This window comes from Aphis gossypii, chromosome X (assembly GCF_020184175.1).
Source record: "Aphis gossypii isolate Hap1 chromosome X, ASM2018417v2, whole genome shotgun sequence".
NCBI lineage: Eukaryota > Metazoa > Arthropoda > Insecta > Hemiptera > Aphididae > Aphis > Aphis gossypii.
Window position 1 is genome coordinate 17,969,875 of NC_065533.1, and position 19,476 is coordinate 17,989,350.

The 19,476-nt window shown below is 25.6% G+C and overlaps 1 protein-coding gene across 2 annotated transcripts in view; it reads right to left on the bottom strand.

The window, feature by feature from the left end:
- Nucleotides 1–215: 215 nt before the first annotated feature.
- The window catches only part of LOC114129824 (glycine receptor subunit alpha-2-like), a 28,254-nt gene continuing 8,993 nt past the window's right edge, over nucleotides 216–19,476 (bottom strand). The window contains exons 3-12 of one of the 2 annotated variants that reach the window (XM_027994669.2): nucleotides 15,147–15,235; nucleotides 14,649–14,799; nucleotides 14,504–14,586; nucleotides 14,140–14,283; nucleotides 13,978–14,060; nucleotides 13,777–13,911; nucleotides 12,936–13,036; nucleotides 11,663–11,823; nucleotides 7,976–8,084; nucleotides 216–3,798 (exon numbers count right to left, since the gene is read on the bottom strand). In XM_027994669.2, the coding sequence (XP_027850470.1) occupies nucleotides 3,586–3,798; nucleotides 7,976–8,084; nucleotides 11,663–11,823; nucleotides 12,936–13,036; nucleotides 13,777–13,911; nucleotides 13,978–14,060; nucleotides 14,140–14,283; nucleotides 14,504–14,586; nucleotides 14,649–14,799; nucleotides 15,147–15,220 (1,254 nt within the window). In that variant the 5' untranslated portion in view covers nucleotides 15,221–15,235 and the 3' untranslated portion in view covers nucleotides 216–3,585. Of the gene's footprint in view, nucleotides 3,799–7,975; nucleotides 8,085–11,662; nucleotides 11,824–12,935; nucleotides 13,037–13,776; nucleotides 13,912–13,977; nucleotides 14,061–14,139; nucleotides 14,284–14,503; nucleotides 14,587–14,648; nucleotides 14,812–15,146; nucleotides 15,236–19,476 lie in introns of both variants that reach the window. The other variant, XM_027994668.2, reaches the window with a different exon arrangement.

Consider the following 19,476-nt stretch of genomic DNA (forward strand, 5'->3'; position numbering starts at 1 on the left):
CAAGTTCATACAAATCTATAACTGTTTTAGAATAATATTCAAACAAATAATTTTTTATTTGTATATTCCTTATCAAATATCATTATTATTATTAAAACTAATAAACTGTAAAGATAGATAATAAATGTTCTTGTAAGTATTTAAATTCATTTTATTTTTCTAGATATTTTAGTTACACCAAATACTTTATTAATCATTTAATCCATTAAGCGTACATTCCTACTTTTTCATAATTTTTATATAATCTTAATTTATAATATAACTGTTTAAAACTTAAAGGAAATTTTATATTGCTATAATTTTACAAATTTGCACATTTAAAGTTTTTTATAGAACATTCAAACAAAATACAATTTTTTATTATAATATTATCATTATATGTAAATTTTACAATTTTATATTTCTTGTGTTCCAATTTTTAGTAATATTATTATCTATAACTAATTAATATAATATAAATATATAATATAATTAAAACATATTATTATATTTATAGATATTGTTGTACATATAATGTAAGTATGTAGGTACTACAATTGTTAGATGTTAGATACCTATTTCTTTTGACTTACTACTATACCTAGGTACCAGATACTGTATACTGACCATATACCTTCACAAATCAATCGCGCACAATATTAATAATAATAGGTATCTTGAAATTTGTTAAGTAGCTGAAATTAGGATTAATTATCCATAGAAATTTAATTTTGTAACAAATTAAATTTAATGGTGAATATTTCAAAACAGGAAATAGTGTTTTAAAATTTCAATCCACTGGAATAAAATATTATAAATGGTCTTATACTTAATTTACATGGCATAAATGGTCATCATTATTATTGGTTTTATAGGCTAGGTTTAGCTTTTATAATATGAGCAAATTCGATGTGTATAATTTTGGTTGCTAGACTTACTTCACGATTTCTGTATAAGACTTTTACGAATAATTTAAAATATCTATTGCCTGAAGTCTCAGTTCATAAGTTTTAACGAAAAATTTTAACCATTGTCGTGATTGTCGACGGATGGCAAATTTTCATTATTTTCTCGAATCATCGTTATTTGGTCGATTGGAATGATACCCGATACTTAACTGTTGACACTATACTGTTATCGCGATAAATTTAATTATGACCATATTGTATTGGCACGGTGATCTAAATTCATGTATAATTCATACACATACTTCATAAATTCCGGTTTAAATTTTTAAGATACGTAGGTATGAACTATTTAAATAATACCGAGCTTATTTGGGAAGTTAATACTTTGTATATCATTATTTCAAAAAAATAAATAAATAATAAGACTTTTATACAAGACTATGAAATATATAATTACGGTTTATAATAAAGAATTCAATTAACCGACAATTATTAAATTATTTAAAATAATAATATAATAAAACAGTAAAATTTCACGTTACTTTCATTTAAAAAAAAAATAATAAAACAGATGAATAATGTTGGGGCTTTTGGATTTGTTGAATTTTAAATTTTATATCGGTTTTTCTTTTATAAAAATTATGAAACAATTATTATTTTGAAATAAATTATTGCTTTTAATTTAATCTTATTTCATTATTAATTTAAAAAAAAATTCTATTTCAGCATTTCTTTTGATTTTTAAAAGATCTTTAACGATTTTTATGGATATTAAATATTATTTAAAATAGATTTCAACTCCTGTATTCGTAAGTACCCTTAAGCATTCCTGTCATTTATTTTTTTATATGTACCTACCACCTACGTATATACTATATACAACTGCGGTTAGTATGAGCTAGAATGCTATGGGTATATATAGTGGTACTTATGTATAATTTGAGTACGAGTGAACTGCTTTAGAATTGCAGCTAATATTCACGGGTAATATTTGTTCCAATTAGGTATAACATTGAAGATCTACATAAAGTTAGTAATACAACCATAACTGTTCATGTACGAATTAATATATCCAACAAATTTGTTGGAAAATTGTTTCAAGTGAAATTTTGTTAGCATAAAGTTGTGTTGATGAAGTATAAGTATAGCAAATAGCAATGCAAAATTATAAAAGCTGTCCTGAAAAAAATAAAATTCTGGGAGTAATCCAGCAATTCTAACAAGTTAACAACAATTTGATAAGACATGCTTCAAATGTTTTTGTATTCTGTTATGGTTGTGTTACTAACTTTATGAGGGTCATTGAAGCGCATCAAAAGTACCTATATTTATAATAAGAACAGCGTATCACGCGCATAAACGAATAAATATCTCATCTATCTATTGATCGTTTTGAAAAATGCAGAAAATCAAATATTGTCTATCTGATTAAAAGTAATCAAAAATGTATCATATTTTCTTAATATTATGTATATTATTAACCTATCTACTATTGTGGTTCTCAAACCTTTTGTGATCCCGGAACTCTTTTAGTTACAACAAAAATATATCTTCTTAGTGCTATGGACCAACAGTTTTAAAACTATTACAGTATTTCACTTTAAATCCAATATTTGGCATCGGATTATCGTTAAAATATATTTAATTTTTGACTAGTTCGACCGTTTAAGATACATATTCATACATATTCTTTACAGTGTATTATATTATGTCATACGCGTGATTTCAGATCAATAAAACAGAATTTTAAAAAAATTAAAAAATTGTTTCTTTGTTTTGTACAGACATACAAATAGGTCAATTGAAATAAAGAAACGTATTATTAATTTTTTTTTTTTTTAAATTTAATTTTACAATTATAGGCAGATATTGATTTTTTAATCATTAAAAATCAACGCCTACGTCATTTTAAGATACAACCTGTAGTTCGGTATGATAACATAATTGGTGCACCTTACGAAATTCACGGAGATCTCATTTGAATAACTGTCAGATTAATATTATTTCGTTTTTCAAACATCATTGATTCAATTTTAATATCATAACGTATATCAATAACTCTTAAACGACTGATTAGCGTACAGGTTATCAGATTTTATATAGCTGCGGTATACATGCAGGTTATATTATATTATTATGCAGGGTTCTTCAAAATGATTCATGAGATTTAAAATTAATATCTATTTTCAGTTTTTAGATTCAGAGTAAATACGTTAAATAAATGAATAATTTTGCAAATTTATTGAATAATATACCTAACATTTATAATATGTTCTATACGAATGGCTTGGATTTCCTTGGTCACACAAATAACATCAATAGTTGGAACTCATTGGAATTCATTCCATGCATATCAGTTGCAACTGACTTGGTTAATTTTTTGACTCTTCTGTAGTTTATGATAATAGTGTTATTTATACAGTATCTTTAACACATCTCCCAAAAACGTTGTTACAGAAAGCCTGCGGACACAAAGCATCGCATAATATTTTATTTGAATAACCCTGAACAGTAATAATTGTTTTGGTGTACTATATGTATAGGCGCAAATCTCTAATATGTACGTATATTGATACCTAAATACTGTTGTCGTGATATTAACGAAAGTAGATGTAAGTCGTATTATAAATTTAACGATGGGTATTGATAGTGTAACGGGTGTGTGGGGCGACGGGATGTCATATATCGCGTGATGACATTATAAAAACCGTGCGAAAATAACCCAGTACGTCATGTTGAGTACTGCGAATAGCAATGGAAAGAACACTCTCGAAAATCTATCGATGTTTATAGCTCTGGTGCGGTTTCTCTGTGCGAGGGCTGTAGTAGCGGCTAAGGCGGCCGCGGTGGCCTGTGGCGGTGGACGCGGAGGCGGCGGGATCGGGTGGCCGTCATTTAACTTCAAGTTGCTCTGCAAACCAAAACATATTTTTCATGAAATTATTTAAATTTAAAAAAACAATTCATTTTTGTTATCTCTATAACTAGTTATATGAATACACTTCATTATAATATTATATATATATATATATATATATATATATATATATATATATATATTATCAATACCTATTTCCCGCTTTTTGGTACCTTTAGAAGAAGATCTATAAGAACATATTATCTTCTCTTTTTTTCAAGTATTGTTTACTTTTAATTGTGTATTATGTATTTTGTATTGCCATTTGCCACTAACCACCGTTCTAAAACCATTTATTAAGTACCTATTTACTCACAAAAGGAGCACTTGAGAGTGGAGTTGCATTCCGTATAAAGGTATAGACACTATAGTACTCAAATAAATTGCGTTTCAAAAGATCCAGAACGCATACGCAATGCATGTATTTTAATTAGAGGTTCTAACTAATAATTAAATAATAAATAATATTTCTTTGTTAAATGTTACTGTTACTATGTAACAAAAAAGAAAATCAAAAGTCAATAAGTATAATTCCATCAATAAAAAATACAAATTCTAACTTAGTTATTTAATTTTCAATCTGATTTAATTTGCAATTTTGGTAGTTTTTCACGTTTATATGGATATAAATTATTCGAGAAACAAAATCCATTCATATTTATCGTACCTAATTTATAATATAACATGACATATCTTGCAGCATAGTATCAGAGCTTAGGACTTTTTAATAAATATAACGCTGAAAATCTAAGCTGATCTACTTACAAAATGAGTACCTATTCGTTGTCGGCCAAAATTTTTTTTTGAACTAAAAATTCAAGAATTTAACGTCCTTTAAGGCCGAAAATCAAGGTCAGTGACTTACTAATTAATTAATATGATTTAAAAAAAGTTATGCTGTATATATTATATACTATTCACGATATTGTTTAAAAAACTTCTCGGTGGTGGTGGAATAGAGGGGACAACTGCCAATATTTTCTATCTTCTAGTACACCAATGACCTAACCTATAACCTAGAGCAAACTGAATAAAATAATAAAAATAATTAATATACCAAATATAATTTTAGTATATTATTACATATTATAAGTTTCTATAGTATATAAAAAATGAACTACAAAAGTCATAAGTGCGTATCAATTCAAAATGTTCAGCAAATATATTTTATTATTATTTTATTTTATCAATATCAGACATAATTAAAAAAAGAAAATTATTTGATAGTGCTTCAAAAAAATCATATAATAGAAAGCCAAGAAAAAGAAGCACGAAAATAAACAACCGGTAAGTTATTTAGTACTTTACTTTAAGATGTTAGCAAACAATCTACTAATTATAAAAATAGGTAATTAAATATTCAATTGTTATCAAATCTATAATTAAATTTATAAAAAGATTTTATTATGTAGGTACGTCATACAAAAATGTTCTCACATAACAAAACAATATTAACATAATTTTTTTAATTCGTTTCCAAATAAATTTAGAGTCATTTTAAAATATAGAACATTGAAGTGTTTTAGATTCTGAACGGAGTGATGAATGTATTGATTTTACAATGATGTATGTTTTTTTTGTGTCTGTGTGCAGCATAAAGAGCCGAAATAATGCTTCAATTTCAAACTTCGGGGGTGGTTCCCGATGGAAAAGTGAATATCCTTGGTGCATTATAGAGGTAAAAAGTAAAGATTTTCCAACAGTTTTCAAAAAAATCGAGAAAAACAAAAAAAAAATGACGGAAAAACGGGAATTTTTACGCAAAACCAGTTGTCGATCGAATCGATTTTTTTATATGGTTGTAATTCAAAAACTAATCACTGTAAATACTTGAAATTTTCACCAAATGTTTATATTAGTGTTATCTATATACAGTTAAATTTTCAAAAATTTTTGACTTTTTTTAAGTTATTTATAGACCACTGAATTTTTCGATTTTTATGCGAATTTTTTTTTGAAGTTACGGTAAAAAAATTTTGAATGACCAAAAAAACTTGAAAATTTAATACAAGGTTCTTTATGAGTTTTTCTTATTGTAGCTAAAAAAAATTAAAAATTGTTAGTCACAATTTTTTTTTATAAGCGTTTATAGTTCAAATTTTTACGAAATCTATCGAAAACGTGAAAATTTGCAAGTAATTTTGAAGTTGAAAAATCATAAAAATGTTTGTGTTAATAACTAAGAATTGAAAATACAACACTAAGTTTTCCATAAGTTTTCCTTCAAGTATCTATAGAGAAAACTCGAAGCATCATTATAAGAAAAATTTTAAGTGCGTTTAAATTTTAAATTTTTACGAAATCGCGTAACGATAACGATTTATCCTCAAACGATTTTAAATATTTGTTATTATTCAAAAAGTATAAGTCGTAGATACTTGAAAATTTTACCAGTTATTTAGATTGGCATTTTCCTTACATGCTTTAATTTTCAAAATATTTTGAGTTTTTTTGAGCTTTTTATAGACAACTGAAATTTTCAATTTTTCTGAAAATTTTTTTTTGAAATGTCGATTAAATTTTTTTGGTCCAATCAAAATACTTGAAATTTTTATACAAAGTTCCTCATATGTTATTCTTATAGTGATTAAATAATTATAAGAATATATTGGCATAATTTTTTTTTATTAGCATTTGAAGTTCAAATTTTGACGAAAATTCGTCAAAATTATGAATATTTGCAAATTATTTTGTAGGTTTAATTCATAAAGATGTTTGTATAGGCAGCTAAGAGTTGAAAATTTAATAAAAGATTTTTCATAAGTTTAGCTTACAATAATTATAAAAGAACTTAAATTTTGGTGTATTCAGGCCATTAAAACATAAACCACCTTTTTCACCTACCACTGGAAATTATATCCTAGGCTGACAAATCAACTTCGTTCAGAATCGTTTTTCGTATACAATGATACCTATCATTGCATTCAAATTTAACCTACCCAAGTCCGAGGTCCACCCCACCCCCTAATATACAGCAGAACGGTATCCACTTGCCCGCTTTTTTTTGATTGCAAGATATCCGGGCATACCCAATTTCTAACCCTTTATATACTTTTAATTAGTTTGTATTTTATAACCTTATTATTAAGTTATTTTCAATTGTATAAAATGATATACCTAATATTGTAATAAATAATTGGAATGATAATAGTTGAGAGAAAATAGAAAAAATTACCATGTATACATACCTACTATAAATTCTTATTCAAAAAATGTTTAAAAATATTTCGCAAAAATGAGTGTTTATTGATAAAATGATCAATTTGTTTACACTTTGGACAAGGTTTCATTGGTTTCAATAATGGCCTTAGAAATTATTTAATCATTAATTATAATTTATATTTTGTCTTATATAAACAAGCGTCAACTGCTTTTCGAGTTTATGTCATATTATAACATGCATTATTACAATTCGATAGCCACGTCATAACTTACATACGCTTTACCGAATAAACTATTAAAGTAATATTTTTATTCTTATTATTTATTTATCATGTAAGTATAAATTGGGGATAATCTACACTTGGGTAATTATGGACAGGGTGTAAATTTTTTTCTTCTTTATTTTACTTTAAAGAATATCATGAATACATGAATATATATAAGTATATGCAATATGAGTATAATATTGAAGCATGCGGAAAAGTGGAAATGATGTATAGTATGGGTACTTACTACCTATATGTTGTCGTTAAAAGTTAAAAAAAAAAAAGAATATATAAATAATGATAGTAAAATATAATGTATACTATAAAGCCTTATTCCTAATTTCCATACTTATGATTTATGTTCACATATTTTGAGCATTTTTTAGAGTAATTATATTCGTAAAAGTTACTAACCATATAATTGAGTTTTCTTTTTTAGATAATATTTTATGGTTGCAGGACGATATGTTGATACCTACTTCAAAGTGACCTTTGATCATAATTGTCGTTTAATTTTGTGCATTTACATTTATATTTTTTTATAAAGTTTTATTTTTAGAGCTGATCATTAATATGAATTTGTATACTGATAACTTATTTTATTTTAATTCTCTACTCATTTAAAATACAATGAACTCCAAAACAGTTAGGTCATCGGTCTAATTAATGGTCTTAATTTTTAAATACTCAAAAATACCAAACTAATTTTTATTAACTTTACTAAAATTAAAAATGATATTTACTCTGAAGCTGAAATTAAATGATTTTTTATTCAATGGTTTTGGAGGCATGTCGGAATCACCAAGCACTATGTTCACCAAACAATATTCCATGAGAGCCATAAATACGAACCTAAAACATATATTGGTTACAAATTTTGTTAGTTTAACATACTGAATTAAGAAATATATATATTACATAATAATAATTTTAATTTTATTTATATAAATTACGTAATCGTAATGTATATTAAGTATACGATGTAATATAAACATATAAATTACAAAATATATGTAGTTAAACGATTTTAAAGTTATAAAAAATATCATACACTCTATATAGGTACCTATTGAAATACACATTGGTAAAATGTTATAAACAAACAGAAGTATATAGATAATAAAATACAAATTAAAATGGTAATTGATAGGTACAGTTGTACTACCTACCTACTTGGCAGTTGGTACAACTATAGAGGAAATATTTTAAATGTCGTATATATTAGTATTTAATAAGTTAAAATAATACAATTATAGTAATCACAAGAATAATAAACATGTTCTCAGGAAATATTAAGAATTTTTTATAGGACATGACTATATTTTAACATACCTATACAATTAAATAAGATGTTTTAAGAAAAGTTTATAATGGAAAAAATAGCTTTATAGGATTTTTTGAAAGTATTACCATACCCTTAGGTATACTTACTTTTATTTTTTCTTAAGTAATACTTCACTTATGGTTATGCTAGCCTTTTGTAAAATTTTTAAAATTGGAATTTTAACATTTTTTCTATCAATATATAATAATTTATAACTACGTAATAGTAGTTACCTTTACGTACGTATGGTTAAAACCATGAACTAAGATTAATTCATGGTTAAAACATTATTTAATTTACACCCGATAAAATAATCTGGATCTTCCCAGTGCGTTCTGAGATGACACCTTATAAGGTAAAATTATAGATATGGTAGACGGACTATAGGTACCTAACAAAAATATTACTGAAAAAGTGATAACACTGGCAGTATCATATATGCATACGTAACACGTTTCCACCAAAAGTGAAGCTTTTCCTTTTACACCAAAAGTGTACCTTTCCCTTTTCCACCAAATGAGATCCATATTTTCCATCTAATTTAACCATGTTTTTACAAAAAAAATAAGTGTTCTACCTTAAAAACTTTTAATATAATTATAATTTTTTGAATATACTAATGCTGGGTTGAAAAAATGATATATTATTGTATACTTTAGCTATGTACTCATATATATGATTGGTAATATAATATGTCGTAAGCATACAGTCAAATCAGGCATTTTACTAAATGCCTATTTCAAGTCAGGCAAATAATAAAAATGAAACATTTTGTATTATATTAAAAATTTAACTATATTATTTATTAATATGTAAAACACGTAGGTAGGTATATGAAATATGTTTAATTTCGTGTCCATCGGTACTATTGTTTTAAGACTTAAATAATAAATATATATTATATATAAGTAATTACTAATTAGATGTGATAGTACGAGTATAAAAAATGAATAAAAAAGTTATATTATAATTACAAATCTTTGTTAATTTTTAGTTATTACTTGTTATTACAAGTTATTATTTGGTGGAAAATTTTTTTTTAAAAATAACTTACAACTCAATAAAGATAAGGTTCTTATACAACCAAGTACCTACATCAGGCATTCAGGCCCGTAGCCAGACCAAATTTTCAGGTGGGAGCATTATATATAAAAACAATGTCTTTCTAATATTTTTAAGGGACAATGCCCCCCTCGCCACTCGTGTCTAAGGGCATAATTAATTTTCCAAAGTAAAAACCAATGGAACTTTTATTTTTATTCAATAAGAATACATAGTACTCATTACCCATAGGTACTATATACTAGGGTATATATCTAACATACTCATACTATAGTCTACATTTACCACACGACTAGTTAAATAATTATCTATATACCTATATTTATACTTTAAGTTTTAAAACAATGATACCGATGGACACAAAATTAAACATATTACCTACGTGTTTTACATATTAATAAAAAATACATAGTTTTTTTTTATATACTCGTTTATAAAATAGCAATAAATAATTAATAAAAAATGTAGTTAATTATCTAAATAATACAAACTATTTCATTTTTATTATTTCCCCCCCTTGAAATGGACATTTAGTGAAATGCTTAGTAATTTTACTAAATGACTATGCATTTAACTAAATATCTAGGTGGATAGTGAAATTGCATAAAAATCAAATTCTTTGACTATATGCCTACGACATTTATATAAATATAATAAATATACAATATACATTTGTTATATAACATATAATTAATGTATATTATACGTTTATCGTATTTGATTGTATGTTAAACCGTTATCGTATTTAGATTTTATGTTGATTAACTAAGATAATATCTAACGGGACAATATTTTATGAACAAGTGAAAGGGTTGTACTGTTTAAATTGTGCATTACAACTGTAAAATAAAAAGAATTTTTTAAAATTTATAAGTTTGTGATGGCTAAAATTATTGAAAGTAAATATAGGAACCAAATATTAGTACTAAACAAATTTAAATTTAACTTTATATATGACTTTATGAGTATAATATACATAGCTAAAGTATACAATAATTATATCATTGTTTCAACTTATCATTAGTATGTTAAATAAACTTATAACTGTATTAAAGGTTTTAATATAAGCGTAGTATATAAATTGTTTTGGTAAAAACATGTTTAAATTATAGATGGATCTCATTTAGTGGAAAAGGAGAAGGTCTCTTGAAAGTCACCAAAAGTGGACCTTCTCCTTTTCCATCAAATGAGATCCACCTATTTTTGGTGGTAATAGGTATCGCCCGTCACACATCTTCAGCGGCGAATCTAGGATTTTTTTGGGATGGTGGAGGCTACCAGTTTTTTATATTAATTAAGGATTTGATTTTAGACTAAAATTATAATTTAACTTTCGAAGGGGGGAGCTTGGGTCTCTCTTTGAATCACAGCACACCGTGATTATTAAAAAGTACATAAACTTTGATACATGACTTTAACATTTTAAACCTATAATTATTGTTTACTATATTAAATTTTTATACTATGGTTTGTACATCTGTATGTATGACATGTTTATATCCATTATTTTAGATATTTAATCATCTATTTAAATTAATTTTAGATTAATTAAAATTACTGATTTTATTATTACATTCTATAATTTATTATGAACAACCTAATTAATATATTTTCATTTAAAATACAAATAGTTTAATTATATGCGTTTGTATGTAAAGTGCACTCATTTGTGCAAATGTACTATAGTATATGATGGCAAACAATTATTTTTAAATATTTATTTCTATATCAATTTAATTAAAAATATTAAAATATAATAGAAGTTATTTTCATATTGAAAAATAATAACACCAAAGTCCTGTTATATAAAACTATAATAATATAGTACCTAATAAATTAATGTGAATAATCAATAATCATTACGTTTATTTTAATATTAATAAAAGTTTATGGTTTATTAATTTATTATATGACAATATCAGTAATTTATTACTCTGTACTCAAAAAACTAAACTTCAAGTGGTAATTTTACAAACTGTCCTCCATTCCAAAAATAATTATTATTGTAAAATACGTTTGTTCAGAAGCCATATAATATACTTACACTGTACACGCAGACATAAATGTATCGACTGCCTTCAGATATGAAACTGGAGGCAGTGCAGCTTGAGATTTAGCGTGCTGTGTCGACAATGTCAATAGAGACGTAACACCCAACGTCACGCGAGCTGGAGCTGCTTCAGGTTTAATCCAAAACGAAACCCACTAAAAAAATTTTAATTTGGCTATTGTTTTATATAATTTTAAACAACAAAAATGTTTGTCATTGGCTGAAAATACAAGATACCTAATTAAGCAGGGTACCACAGAACACATATTTTTCATACGTTTTTTAGACCAATATGTGGTGATGACACATTCTTCGCAATATCCAATTTACATTTTTAAAGTACGTATCAATATCATCGAAAAATATTTAGGAAGTTGATTTTCAATTTTTAATTTTGAAGAATTTCAAAATTAAGATATTATTATAAAAATTCCGTGAAATAATTGCATTGCATTATTAGTGTTCATTTTGGGTTCATAAGATTTTAAATAGAAAAAAATATTGCTAAGTACCTATCTTAACTTAGAATTTTATGAATTTAATCCATTTTTTTTCGAAATTATAATCGAATTTCAGGAAGTAAGTTTAATTTACTTTTACTTTTAATATTTTTTTCTAGTTATGCAAACATAAATGTCATTATCCGCAAAGTATTGAAATGTGAGTGTACGTGTGAAAATTTTATTTTAGCAAAAACGATAATGTATTACACATAGTAATGTTCATTTACTACTTACACTGATACAGGCATAAACGATACAGCCCAAACGTACATGCCATATGAATTACCTAAATATACTCCTTTAAACATGCTTTGCGCTAATTCTCTCAAGGATCAACTGTTGGGGTTATTGATTATCACTTGAAGTTATAATAAAAATAATATATGTATTTATTAGAGTAAACACTAATAACTAATAACAATTAAAAATATATATAGAATAATTATTTAACAACCAAAAAAAAAAAAAAAAAAATGTTTAAAAATAATAATATAAATTGTATTATACACTAGTATCATGATAGCTAGTAATAATTTCAAATTTTTAGTCAAATTTAATTAAAGGAATTAAAGACCAATACAAGTAGGTACTATCAGAAGCTTATAATAGGCCATAAAACGGTTGTTTTTGTGGTATATTTTATTTAAGATAACGCACAAAGAATTAACATTATGAAATTATTATATGTGTAACTATATTTCTTAAACATTATTATGTATATGAATCACTATTATTAGTTTATATGATAATTATTATTTACTTACCGACATAATGACGATAAGGCAGGTAGGAATATATGTATGAAACAGATAATACCCAAGTCTTCGTTTAAGAACAAAAATAACTTCAAGACAAGTAAAATTTCCTGAAACATTAAGTAAGTGCATCAAGTTAATACCATATTTTAGTTACAGTTTGTAAGTTCTAACAAACTTAAATTTTTAAACATAAATTAAATATGAAAATTGGTTAGTCAAATGTAGTATCTATGTACAAACCATATATAATAGTAGAATCATAGACTTATAATATATTATAAGTCTATGAGTAGAATATACCAGACAAAGTTAACAATAAATTTCAATCGTGATTATAATAATAATATGCTACAATATAATTAACAAAATTATTATTAAATTATGTACCTATGTACCCAATTACTTGAAAACGATAAGTTTGTTGTTAAAAATAGAAATTCTATAAAAATTACCAATTTATTTAAAAAAGGTGTTTGGGGGAACTGTAAAATAAATTTCTGTTTTATATTCAATCTATAATAGGTAGGTATATTGTAGCCTGTACTCTACAGGTATATGATTTGATCCATATACAGATTCTCGTAATACGTTTCCCCGTTAAAAAAAAACAAGGATATAACCAAGAATAACAATATTATAAAACAATTAATTTTAATTCCACACTGTATACCTAATGGCTAATGTATATATTATATATACCAGTAACGAGTAAATAACTTATAATTGCACTCTGTAGTCTGTATGCGAACTTACTAACTTGTATACTGTGGTATATTTAATCTAGATAATATAATAGTTTTATATTTATTAACAATTATGACTAGTACAATTAAAGGAAAATATATACCGGTGGAATAAACTTGAGTACAGTCAGCAGTTTGATTCTTAACTAACTGTAATTGAGGCAATTCAATGTTTTCATCAACAACTAACGGTACCTCTGGATCCCATTGGAATATCATATCATCAGTGGTATGAGACACTAAAATAAATAAGATATTTTAATTTTTTTTTTGGATTTTACTTCTAAATGACAGTTTTATCTTACAGCTTTCCATTTGAAGTTTGCATTCTTGTGTATCATGTGGATATATCATGAAGTTCATTGCGCACGATAATGTTAACGTTAATCTAAAAACGATAAATCACTTTGATAAATATTGAATTGGCTTTAAAACAAAAATAACTATTGATGTTGATAAATTCATACTTGACCATGTAGAGAATAGTTTTGTCTTTATAAAGCCACATGTAATGATTTGGAATTGTCATAGTTTGAAATGTAACAGCTTTAGCATTTTTAAAAAACGAATCCGGTCTCCAAATATTTTTCAACCAATCAACCTCTAATAATCTGAAAACAATATTTGTTATGAACAATTATAATAATTATATTATTGTTTACTAACTTTGTATACAATATCTGGTATTTTATATATTTTATATGGTATTTTAACTTTTATAAAACCTATTATAAGAACCTATTTTATGCAACTAAAATAATATTAAGTCAGATTAAGAACTTTTGAATCTAAAGAATGCATGATTACATATTATATTATATTGATACTTACCTATATTCGGAAGTCATGTTTTCCGGTAAACGAAGCCTATGATCCTTCCATGTTTGAGCAAAAAAAATATCAGCAGCATATGTCTTATAAAAAAAAAAAAAACATTTAATTGTAAAATAATTTTTAATTTAAATACAATAGTTACCATTGCATTTTCATCGATTGAATCTAAGCCCATCACCGTAACATGAAAATGAACTTTAGTTGCTGTGCCATCTATTTTAGGTGGTCTCATTTTATCATATTGCTTTGCATCCTCTGGTAGAATATCTCTGAATTCCAAGCATTTTGAATATCTAAATTGAAAACTATTTAAAATAAAATATGAGCTACAAATGGATTGAATAATTCAAAACTTAGGATTGTGATGCTGATGTATAAGTATAAATATTCTGTAGATGAACATTTTTTTAATAGATTACATTGAATTTGAGAATAACTGAAATATGGATTAGCAAATAAATATTTATAATAATTTAAGTAGGTATGTTCTGGAATAAGATTGATAAATAATTGTAAATTTATTTTTCCTGAATCAATGTGAACCCATAAAAGATTATCAAAACTAGTCCAGTACTTTTGTTATGAAAATCTAAGCACCTTATTTTAAGGCAATGATATTACATTATTAGTTACTACTTACTTGATAACATAGAGGAAAATTATAAACTTAGTTATAATAGCACTGGATATTTTTTTTATATTCCAATTCTTCATAACTAAATTGTGAACCTAAGAAACAAATACCAAATACAGTTATATTTAAATTTGAAAATTATTATTTTATGCCAGACAAATAAAATATTTTTAAATATACGATGTATAAAAATAATAATAATCTAACATTTCAAATATTTTTCATAACCACGCTATTTATGGTTAGGTAATAATATGAATCAAAATAAATATATTATACAAAATGCATGAAACGAGTAAATAATATTATATAGAATATACAATGGCACAATGTATGCGAAAATATAGTAATAACTTATAACTTATAACTTATAAGATATAACGTGTAATAAATAATAATCTATATTAATAGGATAATTTCATACTCATAGAAAATACTCAAATATAATATTATACATTATACCTACTAAAGACCTGCACGGGCCGGGCTTACCCAGCCCGGTCCGAAATTGGCCCGGCCCGGACGGGCTTTGGGCCGGGCCGGGTTTCTATAAAATGCAAGACGGGCCGGGCCGGACCTTTAATAGGACAAAAGTTACGGGTCCGGGCCGGGCCGGACTTCCTTTACATCAAAGGCGGGCGGGCCGGGCTTCTACATTAGAAATTCACCAATATAAAAAATTTTTTGTTTAATATTTTTAGGGGGGCTTTTAGGCTAAAAAATTATTTTTTTTTCGGGAGAGGTGCTAAGCTCCCGTACGCCAGACATTTTGTATTAAATGTGTTAAATATCCTGGCCGAGCAGTTTTTAAAATTACGAACCAAACGTACATGGTTCGGCTTCCTCACCAAATGGAAAATACTATTCCTGGGCCGGGCCGGGCTTTCTAAAAATTTTAACGGGCCAGGTCGGCCCGGGCTGCCAAAAAATATTACCGGGTCGGGCCGGGCTGTAAATTATCGGCCCGTGCAGACCTTTAATACCTACATATGAGAAAATTTCTGTCAGTGAGTAAAAAAAGCTTGAATATTTATAAATTTATAAATCTAAATACTCCTAAAAATTAAGAATACTGGTCATTTCAGCTGCCCCGACAATTATTTTTATTTTATAATTTATTGCGTACAGTAGTTTTGAATTTTAGATTCGGAACAATTTGATAATGATAATGAACTTTTGATTTCTAAAAAGGAATATAATTTTATATTTATCGTAAGTAGGTAATAATAAGAATTATGCACAATTAATACCTAATGTCTATCACTATCTCTTCGTGAACTACTACAGTATTACAATTCACAAGTCGCGACGATTTACTTAGTAACTTATAAAATAATATATTTTTTTTATATCTATTATATTAATTCTTCTGTAGTATATACCTAACGGAATAATAGTAACTATTAATAGGCAATTAATATTTGAGGGGTCTATTTTGAGTTTTCTTATGATTATTTTAAATACCTACCCAGTAAGATGTTTTATTTTATTTTTAATAAATTCAATATTTAATCTACACTCTACAGTGCGTCAGTGCTAAATTATCTACTTTGCCAGTAATATATACATTAAACATTTTTTTTCTACTAAATAGTAAATACCAGTTATCTATACATAGTTAAAATTTATTCCTCAATCAGTTGAGAGTTAAATGTAAATACCAATAGTAAGTAAAATAGCTAGGTAAATTAACTCTAACATTAAAGCTAACAGCATACAATTGATTCTGCTGAACGCAAATTTGTTGTCTTACGTTCATAAGATCGAGACAACACGCTTGATACAACCGGGTATCGAGTCCTCTTAAACTTAAATAGAACGTATAGTATAACGTAACCTCAAATATTTTATATTTATCATTTTTAAGTATACAATGAGTGCTAGTGATATAACAAATTCAAGATTGTATAATATGGCTAAGTATATTATGCAAATCTTAAATATTTTATAATTTTAAAATACCTAATATTAATTTATTTTATTATATAAATAATGTATTACATACATTTGTAATTATAAAAATATGCTAATTCTATAATATTTTAGGTTATGAAGTACGAATGTATTGATATTTTTTGTATTCAATAGGTATACTCAACCAAAAATTTACATATAATTATTATGGTATTTATTATTATTTTAAATTTTTATAATTAGAATTTTAATGATATTAATGTAATTTTATAACTTATTAGTTTTTAGTGTTATTATATTTCATATTTTTTTTGTTTTTCGTCCAGAGTTTTTCAACTAACATTTTCAATGTTTAGATTTATACACCAATAAAATTAATTTTTCTATAGAAAAAAGTATATTTTAAATATTTGATAATTCTTGTATTTTTAGCATTTATACACCACATTTTACTTAAAAAAACCAAATTCTGGGAGGCTTCATCCCTCAAACTTCAATACACGTATTATGTTTAACCATATTACAGATATATAAATATATTTTTTAATTATGATCGAGTAACATAGTGGTTATAGTAAGTGCAACATATTAACTATAATATAATGCATTAACTAATACATTATTAATTTCACTATCAACATCGGCCATGGACTGGGTTAAAGTTTTAGTGACTCTTAATAAGTTAGGTAATGATATACAAATGACTAAAATATAAACCTCATTCTATGTTATTTGTTCTAAAACTATTGATATCTGTATAGTACATACTCTAATTAGTATATGAACTAAAAAACGTTGTGTAGCAGAAACGATATAGTTGAATTTCAAATATTATGTTAGAATACGATCCTTATAATTTACATAATAAATATAAATAACCTCGTTGTAATATATTTTTCACATATATAATCCAATAATCTACATTGAAAAACTTGATGCACAAACGAGAATTTTTTCGAAAATGCGCCTTTTTATAGAAAAATTCTCTGAAAACTACAAGTATGAAGTAGGCGCAATAACCATATTAGTCCATTATATATAAGTACGTTTACGTAGGTATGTTTGTATTACAGTTAAACGAGTTATCTGGTTATATCTTTTTTAGTGTAAGAATCAGATAATAAGTTAAGAGTACTTATTCAAGTTCTTTACACTAAAAATAATAGTCACATTTTAACATAAAAAGTAAATAAAAATAATATTTTAATACATTTCACATAATTATTAGTTAATCTCAAAAATATAATTTAATTTAATTTAAAATAATAATAATAATATTTTCATGAAAAATAAAAAGAATATAATTGTGGGAGAAAATACCAGATAAGTTCATGTCGGGTCAAAGATTTTCAATGACGTGTGGTTTGCGCTCTATTTTTGAAAACACTTAATTAAGTGTTGCGTATAAGCCAATCTATCGATTAAAAATTAAAAACTAATGGTACTTCGAGTTAGTCTGAATATTGTAAGCTCTCAGCAGTTTTCAATAAAATTGCGAAAAACTTAGATATGAGAATAATGCATGCGGTTGGGCTTATTTTTTTATATTATATTATGCTGTATTGCCGTTTTTATAGTGTAATTTTTTTTTTTTTTTTTGGAACGCTTTATACTTAAGACTTTAAATAATGTCCATTATTTTCGTATAGTTAAAATTTATTATTGTTATACAGTATTTAAATATTATCGATTTTATAATGTCGTAATTTTTCTTTACTTTTTGTACTTTGTGCTCGATTTATGTTTGATTTATAATACAACGTGATGATTCATATTACAGTGTTTATTGCTAGAAATTATAGTTTATAGTCAATTCTATAGGGTATTTAACTTAACAAAAATAATTTTTCTATACCTAATATCGTTATTTATTGTAAATACTAAATAACAAATTTATGAATTTGTGATGAATTTATCACTATGGTAACTATATGTTTTAGTTGGTCATATTAATATTAGTATGTATGACTTTGCTGTTAACGTTTTTACGATAAGGCAATGTTAATTTATGATAGATGATTTTTATGCAAATTATATACATAGGTTATGCTAAACACTCAGATTTTACTCTACAAGTTCGAATAATGTCAGCAATTTTGTCTATAACGGTGACGTACATAAATGCCTTTATTGAATATTATTAAACTTCAACTTGCATGTGTTCAAATCATTAAAAATTTAAAACATTTTAGGGATAATTATTTTGAAAATACGATTTTGGATTATATCCTTAATGGATTCGGACATTGAAAATCGGGAGAAGAAAATGATGATGTTTTCAGATACACTTCAATCGAAAAATGCATTATGAAAGCCTTATTTATTCCCTACAGAGTACAGATTGTGTTAGATTTTTAGTGCAGATTGACCATGGACCGATGGCACTATATCACTACATAAGTATTTTTGGTAAAGAACAATT